We start from the raw sequence: 8,314 nt of genomic DNA, 5'->3' as shown, positions 1-8,314 counted from the left end.
TCGGCTGTTTGCAACCAGCCAAAGAATTAATCGTCATTGTCAAGGGACGCGTAATTGCATAGCGATGGAGGGGCGGCGGCGGCGACGCCTCAGCTCAAATGGCAAAAACCCGAAAGAGCACACCGACATTGCAATTGGAGACAGGAATTAGAAGACAAGCAAAACATTTTGAGCTGGCTCCTCCCACACTGAAATGACTTTATGGGATGGACGAGCCCAGGAAAAAAAGTACACACACAAGTACATTATTTTGTTTAGTTCTAAGGCTTATTTAGTAGAAAATTATGTTTTATGGGGACCTGGGAACCGATTATTCTCATTTTAATGGTTTCCTATGGGAAATTAATGTTTGAAAGACACACTTTTCACCGTACACACACTTTCTGGGAACCAATTAAGTTCAGAAGCCAAGGTATCACTGTACGCCGATTTCTGTGCGATCAATGCAAAAACACACTAGTTATATTTTATAATAATAATAATAATAATAATAATAATAATAATAACAATAATAATAATAATAACAATAACACACGTCATTTATAAGCGCCTTTCAAAACTCTCAAGGTCACTTTACAGTCACAGGATAAGTTTTTCCGTAGGTGAGCATCGGCAGCCACACGCGCCAGCGTTCACTCAACCCGGAAGTACCTCGGATAGAAAGATAGCTCGCTAATAGATAGCTAACAGATAGCTAGCTATGCCTTCACTCAACCTGGAAGTAACTCAGATAGAAAGCCAGCTAGCTAATAGATAGCTAGCTATGACTTCACTCAACCCGGAAGTAACTCAGATAGAAAGATAGCTCGCTAATAGATAGCTAACAGATAGCTAGCTATGCCTTCACTCAACCTGGAAGTAACTCAGATAGAAAGCTAGCTAGCTAATAGATAGCTAACAGGTAGCTAGCTAGGCCTTCACTCAAGCCGGAAGTAACTCGGATAGAAATAATAATAAGAAGAAGAATAATGAGCAAAAAGTTGCAAAATTGGACTTTTGAGTGGACGGTTGTCTCATTTATCAAGTTTTTTATTAAGAACCTTCATGATTTCCGCTATTCCTTCATCGGGGGGGGGGGGGGGCATTCACGAACAACTTTCGATCATAAATAGTCGCTTAGCTCTGAAAGCGTCAATGCTAGCTTAGTAGAACACAAAAAAACGCAAGTGAGGTGATGATTACGTGCCAGCCAGCAAAGTCAAAAGCGGTTTGCCAAAGGGCTTAGTGGCTGCTCCCCAGCAACAAGCCCAAAGCTAGCAGCGCTAGCGACACGCAAGGGCCGCCCGAATCGGACGATCGGGTGGTCACCGGCAGGGTGGGCTGGACGCCCCTGAAGACGTTGACCATGATCTCCGACGTTTGGTTGCCGATATGCAGCATGGTGCTGAACTTGTCGATCTAGGTGCGGGAAGGCGCAGGCGTGAACAACGGGGCGCTCGCCTGCTTTGTTTTGCTGGCACTTTGCGTGGCTCACCAGGTCTTCGCTAACTTTGATGCTCTCCTTGAAGACGGTCCAGACCACGGCTTCGAAGCACTTGGGCGTGGTCAGCGAGCCCAGGTAGCGGTAATATTGGCTGCGATCCACCCCGTCCAATAAATCGTTCAGGGAGAGGCCGGGGGCCATGTTGACGATGTCGCCTGAGAACAAACGGCGCTCGCTCGTCGGACGGGGAATGCTAACCATCCGGTCAAGTCCGGCTTGGAGCGTGGACTTACCGCCCAACGTGATGTTCTGCAGGTAGTTGGTGAGCGTGTTCCAGGCGGCAGGTTGGCCGGTCGTGTCGGGCAGAACCTGCGGCGGATTTCGGGCCGTCAAAATGGACTTCCTGTCTCAGACGGGCGGAGCTATCTCACCTCGATGAAGAAGCCCAAAGCGGCCACGCCCATGGGGTCGTTGACCGCCAAGGTGGTGTTCCCGTTGAAACTGGACTTGATGTTGACGATGTGAAACTACGGGCCAGCGGGCAGGGGTCAAAAGGTCACGCGAGCTAGCTTGCGCCTTCGCCGACGCTAACCCTCACCTCCATGGGCGTGCGGACTCCGTTCACGGCGTGCTCGGAACCCGGGACGCCGCTGCGGTTGCCCCAGTGCAAGTGGAACTGCAGGCTGTCGTAGTCCTCGGGGAGACCCCCGCCGGACACCCGCACCCCGGAATTGAAGTTGACTTTCACTGAAAGGCAGTCGTGGCGAGTTTTTGTCACCGATGTCCATTGCGAAATTAGCTAACTCTTAGCTAGCTGGCTAGCTTTCTATCTACTTGAGTTACTTCCGGTTTGAGTGATTATTAGCTAACTCTGAGCTAGCTATCTGGTTTTCTATCTATTAAAGTTACTTCCAGGTTCAGTGATTATTAGCGAACTCTTAGCTAGCTAGCTAGCTTTCTATCTATTTGAGTTACTTCCGGTTTGTGTGATTATTAGCTAACTCTTAGCTAGCTGGATAGCTTTCTATCTACTTGAGTTACTTCTGGTTTAAGTGATTATGAGCTAACTCTTAGCTAGCTAGCTTTCTATCTATTTGAGTTACTTCCGGTTTGACAGCATTAGCTAACTCCTAGCAGGCTACTTATCTTTTTATCTATTAAAGTTACTTCTGGGTTGAGTGACTATTAGCTAACTTAAGCTGAGCTAGCTAGCTTTTTATCTATTTGAGTTACTTCCGGGTTGAGTGATTATTAGCCAACTCCTAGCTAGCTAACTATCTTTCTATCTATTAAAGTTACTTCCGGGTTGAGTGATTATTAGCTAACTCTTAGCAAGCTAGCTTTCTATCTATATTGGATTGGATATGCCTTTATTAGTCTCACAGTGGAGAAATTTACATTTCACAGCAGCAAAGTGATGAAAGGAATGAAAGTAGAAAAACGAATTTTTTTTATTATTTATTTATTTATATTTATTATTTTATTTGAGTTACTTCCGTGTTTAGTGATGATTAGCTAACGCTTGTCTAGCTTTCTATCTATGAAAGTTACTTCCGGGTTGAGTAATTATTAGCTTATAATTGAAATGTATTATTATAAAAAAAGAGAGTCAGGTCCTCACCGGTTTTGCCGGTGTTGGTGATACTTTGCAGCATGATGGTGTTGTCAAAGTTTGTGAAGGCAAAATCGTTGAGGCTTTCGTCGACGGTCACATCCGAGGTCCTGATATCGATTGGCGATTGCCTGCTCCTGTTGCAAAATTCCGCCGAAATGGTCGGCCATTGCGCGTCGTCTGTCAGGGAAAAAAAAACAAAAGGTCAAGAGGTTGACCTCACCCGAGAGCGAGCAGGAAATAAAAATCCGACGGACGGACACTTACTGCACGATGGGTGGTGGTAACACCAAGCTGGCCCGACAAGTGGAAAAGCAAATTCCCATTCAGATGATTCAAATGTGGATACTTGTAAGAAGACGACAAAGATAGGTGAAAAAAAATCTTACCAATTGTCTCGTCGGCGCAGTAGACATCCGCCACAAAACTGCAAGCAGCAAAAGCAACGACCAGCCACCTCATCTTAAAAATAGTCATGGGAAAAAAAAGTGAAGTGAACAAACGTTGTAGCGTAATTGCGCAGCCCCCCCCCCCCTGAAAAAAACAAATAAAAACTGTGAGGGAGTAAAAGATCAAAAAAAAGCAGCGAATGATGTCATCCTGGCTGATATTCAAGCCGTCAACGGTGTGGTCTCACCTTCAAGGCAGCTCCGGTGCGCACGCAGAACCAGTCATCATTCCTTCATCGCTTGCTTCTTAAATACTCCAGCGAGCCCATCCCACAAGTTCATCTTCGATAGCAGCGCATTCTTTTCACCTTTGACATCACGCGCAGATTCCACAGCGAGCGATACAAATCGCCGCCACCATTTTTTTTTTTGCTCTTCCAAAAAAATGGGATTTATTCGTAAAAAAAAAACAGATGTGGGACAAAAATCCGGATGTGCGGAGGAGGATTCGCCATCAACACAAGAACTGGTGGTTTTCTTCCGCGCGCAAGCTAGCAGCTAGCATGTCTCCGCGCATGGCGCTAATGAAGCTCCGCAGTCAAGTTATGCGAGGCCATAAAATTGAAGGTGCCAATCAAAGTGGCGAGTTGGCTTGTGCCAAGTTGTTCTCACCTCATGTCAACGCTATTTAGAAAGTACTTCAAATGGGAGTGCCCGTTTTTTCACAACCTTTATTTGATCGACCGTGATTTTGGGGAAACTCCGCAAAAGTTTGGATTGGATGGGATGTACCTTTATTCGTCTCGCAGTGGAGAAATAATAATATTAATCCATTTCATTTCTAAGCACCTTTCAAAACTCTCAAGGTCACTTTACAGTCACAGGATCAGTTTTCCTGTGGGTGAGCAGCGGCAGCCACACCCGCCAGCGTTCACTCACCCTGGAAGTTACTCAAATAGATAGAAAGCTATCTAGCTAGATAGCTAATAGATAGCCAATAGCTATCCAGCCAGTTATACAGCTAACAGATACACAGCTAGATAGCTTGCGAGCCAGCCATATAGCCAGCTAGCCAGCTAATACATAGCAAATAGCTAGCAAGAAAGCAGATACGCAGCTAGCAAAGTTATGAAAGAAGAAAAAGGAAAGAAAGAAGTAGAAAAACAAAATACAGGAGCTGCTGGAAAGGCAGCCACTCTTGAAGTCAAAAAAACTAAATAATATGACAACACAAAGACACACAGAGTCATTCATTCTTCAGCATTTGCTGTACCCTCTTTGTGACATGAAGCGGTTCTAGATGAAAGAGGAGAGGATCAAAGCGTCCTTTTCAGCAGTGGATCAGGGACGTCATGGGGGAATGTGCATCTCTACCGCAAGCTAAATGTAGCATGTATGTAGCATCCATCACAAAAGATGGCCTCCGAGTTGGACCAGTGTCAAAAATAAAATGGCGGGCGCCGGCGCGCCGCCTGTTGCCGTGGTGTAAATTTCCCTGCCGCCGAGACTCTGAAGAGGCCGGAAGACGTCGCCGAAGCCGCTGCGGTTCGGGAACATCGTCAGCTGCGGCGAGAAGGGAGAAGAGGGGTGGTTGGTGGGGGGGGGGGGTGAAGACAAACGCAACGGGTCAAATAAGCTCTTTGGACTGGCTAACACGTGGCGCAGATAGCCATCGGCGCTCCGCGTGCGCCTCAGGCACATACTGGACCGATCCATATCAGGTTGCCGTGCGCTTGCGAGGGAACGAAACATTTGCTGGCGTTCACCCGACTCTTCATTTGGAGGGGGGTGCACACTTATGCAAACACACCACGGGTCACATTGGTGGTGGGAAATGATTTTTTTCCCTCTTCCGTGTCAGCTTCAGTTGTTGTTAAAGCGCTATAGAAACCAATATTGCATTGTATTTTGGACATCTGCCCTCATTTCAAGGTTATATAACTCCAGATCCATAAAATTTAGGAATCTCTTTTTTTCTGATGAAAGAAGAGAATCGAAGGTTTCTTACGCTGCATTAAATGTTCATTTAGTCCTAAAACTCAATATTGGATGGGTCCTGGAATTTGAGTGACAAAAACATGCTTCATGTCACAAAGAGGGTACAACAAGTGCCTAAGAATGAATGACTCTCTGTGTCTTTGTGTTGTCATATTATTTAGTTTTTTGACTATTTGACTCATCGCCCCCTTGAAAAAGCTTTTTTTTTCACAAACCTTTCAGACTGACGACAGAGAAATACCTGAGCCGTTTTTCTTTGTTTTGTTTCTTTTTTTCAAAGCGGGAACGCAGCGTCCGTCATTTTCATCTGATAATGGCGGCAATTGTTTGCCAGGCATATCTGACACATTCACTCGCACGCACGCACGCACATCCACTGCCCGGGCGACAATCCTACCAGGTTGCGATCCACCTTAATGGAATCTTTAAAGACGCTCCAGATCACGACTTGATGGCACGAGGGCGTGGTTAGGGAGCCATGGTAGCGGTAATAAGAGGCCAGGTTCACGTCGCCCAGCAGCCCCGCCACGGACAAATCCTGCGTCACCTCCACCCGGGAGCCTGGACAACAACAAAAAACAGCCAAAACCAAAGAGCAAATCTTGCATTTAACACCATTTAAAGGACAACCGACACCATTTTTTGGTTTCCTAACTGACATCAGAAAAACGTTTTATAGCATCTCAAAGAGCCAAAACACACAGGCTATATTTTGAGTCAAATGCAAAACACCAAAAAAAATGACTTCAAGTGTCCCAAAACTGCCACAAAATGAGCGAGAAACTGGGGAGATTCAGAAAGACCCGCCCCCTTGTTCGTGACATCACGGCAGGATACTCCTTCACAAACTGCCTCGCTCCAGAATCAAAACAATGGCTTCAGAGAGTTCAGAGATTTCTCGTTACTCATCCGGTTATGAATAGGATTCAAATAGTTCTGAAGAGGAAAGCATACATGTTTGCAATCCATTTAAGAAGTCCTTCTGTATCAATTCGATTCCGTATCGACAACGATTCACCATGCCGTTATTTATGTCCTTTTTCTTCTAATTTCGCCATCAACACTGTTTTCAGACGAAAAAAAAGTCAGTCAGGGGCTTTCCCTCCGTGACGTCACTGAGAGCATCGTCATCAACTCAAAAACAAGACTTCATGAATATTCAGCACGAGTCTTAAAACGTAAAATATGGCGATATGCGGTGGAATCTTTGTAAAATGTGCGCAGTACAAGTCAATTGAAGTGAAATTTAGGACGCAACTTGTCCGCGGGTGTCGGTTGTCCTTTAGAGTCAATCAAGATTGGATTGAAATGCGTTCCACTTTCAGAGACCTGCAAGCAGAGAGGCGTGTACAAATGTAGCACACCGCTAATTGCACAAAATGGAGGGAAACAAATCATGCCCGAAGCTATCAAGGAACACAAGTCATACAAAAGTGTTTTTACGCAACGGTTACACTCACACACATGCATACACATATACATATACATCTACACACCCATGTTTTGTAACTGTGCCAGGTAGCTGCTCAGCGCTTTCCAGGAATCAGTCATCGACTCATCGGAGGAGTCGTTTTTTCCTGGTCTCACATCTTCATGTTGCTGAGCGGCGTTGCTACTTTCGGGAAAGGTTGCAGCCTAGAAAGAAAAGGCAAGCCTTCCTTTGATCACTTTGCTGCTGTGAAATGTAAATTTCTCCACTGTGAGACTAATAAAGGCATATCCAATCCAATCCAATCCAATCCAATCCAAGCCCTGGTAGCGCCTTCGCTTGGTTTGTCGTGAAGCTTTGGCAACACTGGAGCAGGATGAGCTCGTTACCTCGATAAAGAATCCCAACACCGCCAGACCGGTCGTGGTGTTGAGCGCCTGGTCCAGAGTTAAATCCTTCCTCTTGTTCACCACGTGCACCTAAAATCAAACGAAAGGAGAGCTAGCTGTTAGCAAAATGGCCGTCAAGCTTTTGGAAAGACATTTGCCATCACCTCCATGGGGAATCTTTTGGAATCCAGCGAGTGTTCGGAGCCTTCCGAATCGGGGGATGACGACCCCCAGTGGAAATGGAACTGGAGGCTCGAGTAGACGTGAGCCAGGCCACCCCCGGAAACCTCCACTGCCCCTTCCTTCAGGACAAATTGGACTGAAAAAGGGGAGACAAGGCATTTCGGACCCTTGCGTCGTGGGGGGGCCACTTCCGACCAAATCCAAAGCGCCGAAAATACCAAAAAGACACTTTTGGGTGCGGCACATGAGCCTTTTCCAACCTGTACGGCCTGTATTTGTCGCGTAGTCCACCACGTGTTTGTCGTCAAACTTGCTGAAGGTGAAAGCGTCCAGGCGCTCGTCCTTCACGGCTTTCTTGGCGTCGATGTTGATCGGCGACTGGCGTTCTCCGTCGCAGTGCGAGTCGGGTAGAAGGTGCCACTTAGAGGGACTGAACTCTGGGGGACGTGAGGGGGACATGTGGACGATGAGCCTTCCCACTTGCTGAGTGAGGGAACTTTGATGACGTCTTACCGCAGTTTTCATCGTAGCACCACAGGTGACCTGAGGAAGGAGAAAGCGGGGTCATGCGTTCATCCTTTTGTTAGCAACAACAAGGCGCTCTAAAATGGCGGCCACGGTCTCGACAGGTACGCCGTGCATCGAGAATCAAATCCCTGAATGGACTCGCTACTTATTTCCCGCACTTTATGGGACCTAAGTCGATTGGTCAGGACCGAGACCGAGCGTTTGGTCTTTGGCGGTCCGACTCACTGGGCGGTAGAAGAAGAGCAGCCGAAGCAAACACTTGGCGCCCGTGGAGCTCTTGTAGCGGGCGGTAGACGTTGGTCAGGCCCGTCTTGAGTGGAAACTGTTGGAGCTGAAAGCACATTTTGGAGGAGGGGGGGTTTG

General features: G+C 46.8%; 2 protein-coding genes across 3 annotated transcripts in view; both read right to left on the bottom strand.

Annotated features, from left to right (window-relative positions):
* Positions 1–994: 994 nt before the first annotated feature.
* On the bottom strand, positions 995–3,739 carry LOC148887832 (carbonic anhydrase 4-like). Its single transcript, XM_089015581.1, has 9 exons — positions 3,673–3,739; positions 3,425–3,497; positions 3,303–3,329; positions 3,045–3,215; positions 2,022–2,170; positions 1,855–1,950; positions 1,717–1,792; positions 1,475–1,638; positions 995–1,398 (listed from the first exon to the last, which is right to left on the bottom strand). The coding sequence occupies exons 2-9, from the start codon at positions 3,495–3,497 to the stop codon at positions 1,222–1,224; spliced, it is 933 nt and encodes a 310-aa protein (XP_088871707.1). The 5' UTR covers positions 3,673–3,739; the 3' UTR covers positions 995–1,221.
* Positions 3,740–4,201: 462 nt separating this feature from the next.
* LOC148887831 (uncharacterized) overlaps positions 4,202–8,314 on the bottom strand; it is a 9,013-nt gene continuing 4,900 nt past the window's right edge. The window contains exons 9-16 of one of the 2 annotated variants that reach the window (XM_089015548.1): positions 8,177–8,282; positions 7,937–7,966; positions 7,684–7,860; positions 7,405–7,559; positions 7,241–7,330; positions 6,919–7,057; positions 5,820–5,983; positions 4,202–4,987 (exon numbers count right to left, since the gene is read on the bottom strand). In XM_089015548.1, the coding sequence (XP_088871674.1) occupies positions 4,832–4,987; positions 5,820–5,983; positions 6,919–7,057; positions 7,241–7,330; positions 7,405–7,559; positions 7,684–7,860; positions 7,937–7,966; positions 8,177–8,282 (1,017 nt within the window). In that variant the 3' untranslated portion in view covers positions 4,202–4,831. Of the gene's footprint in view, positions 4,988–5,819; positions 5,984–6,918; positions 7,098–7,240; positions 7,331–7,404; positions 7,560–7,683; positions 7,861–7,936; positions 7,967–8,176; positions 8,283–8,314 lie in introns of those variants that run through there. The other variant, XR_016117554.1, reaches the window with a different exon arrangement.

The sequence above is a fragment of the Hippocampus bargibanti genome, linkage group LG15 (genome assembly GCF_051943395.1).
Source record: "Hippocampus bargibanti isolate YZ-2025 linkage group LG15, ASM5194339v1, whole genome shotgun sequence".
Lineage (NCBI taxonomy): Eukaryota > Metazoa > Chordata > Actinopteri > Syngnathiformes > Syngnathidae > Hippocampus > Hippocampus bargibanti.
The sequence above is the reverse complement of the archived record's forward strand: the minus strand, read 5'-3'. Positions and strand labels throughout refer to the sequence as shown.

Bases quoted from the DNA above. Each gene is read 5' to 3' on its own strand.
- LOC148887832 (XM_089015581.1), bottom strand. From the start codon at position 3,497: ATGAGGTGGCTGGTCGTTGCTTTTGCTGCTTGCAGTTTTGTGGCGGAT. The intron at 3,330-3,424 runs GTAAGATTTTTT...TTGTCGGGCCAG, and splicing joins CTGCGCCGACGAGACAATTG to CTTGGTGTTACCACCACCCA. The intron at 1,793-1,854 runs GTGAGATAGCTC...AATCCGCCGCAG, and splicing joins CTTTGGGCTTCTTCATCGAG to GTTCTGCCCGACACGACCGG.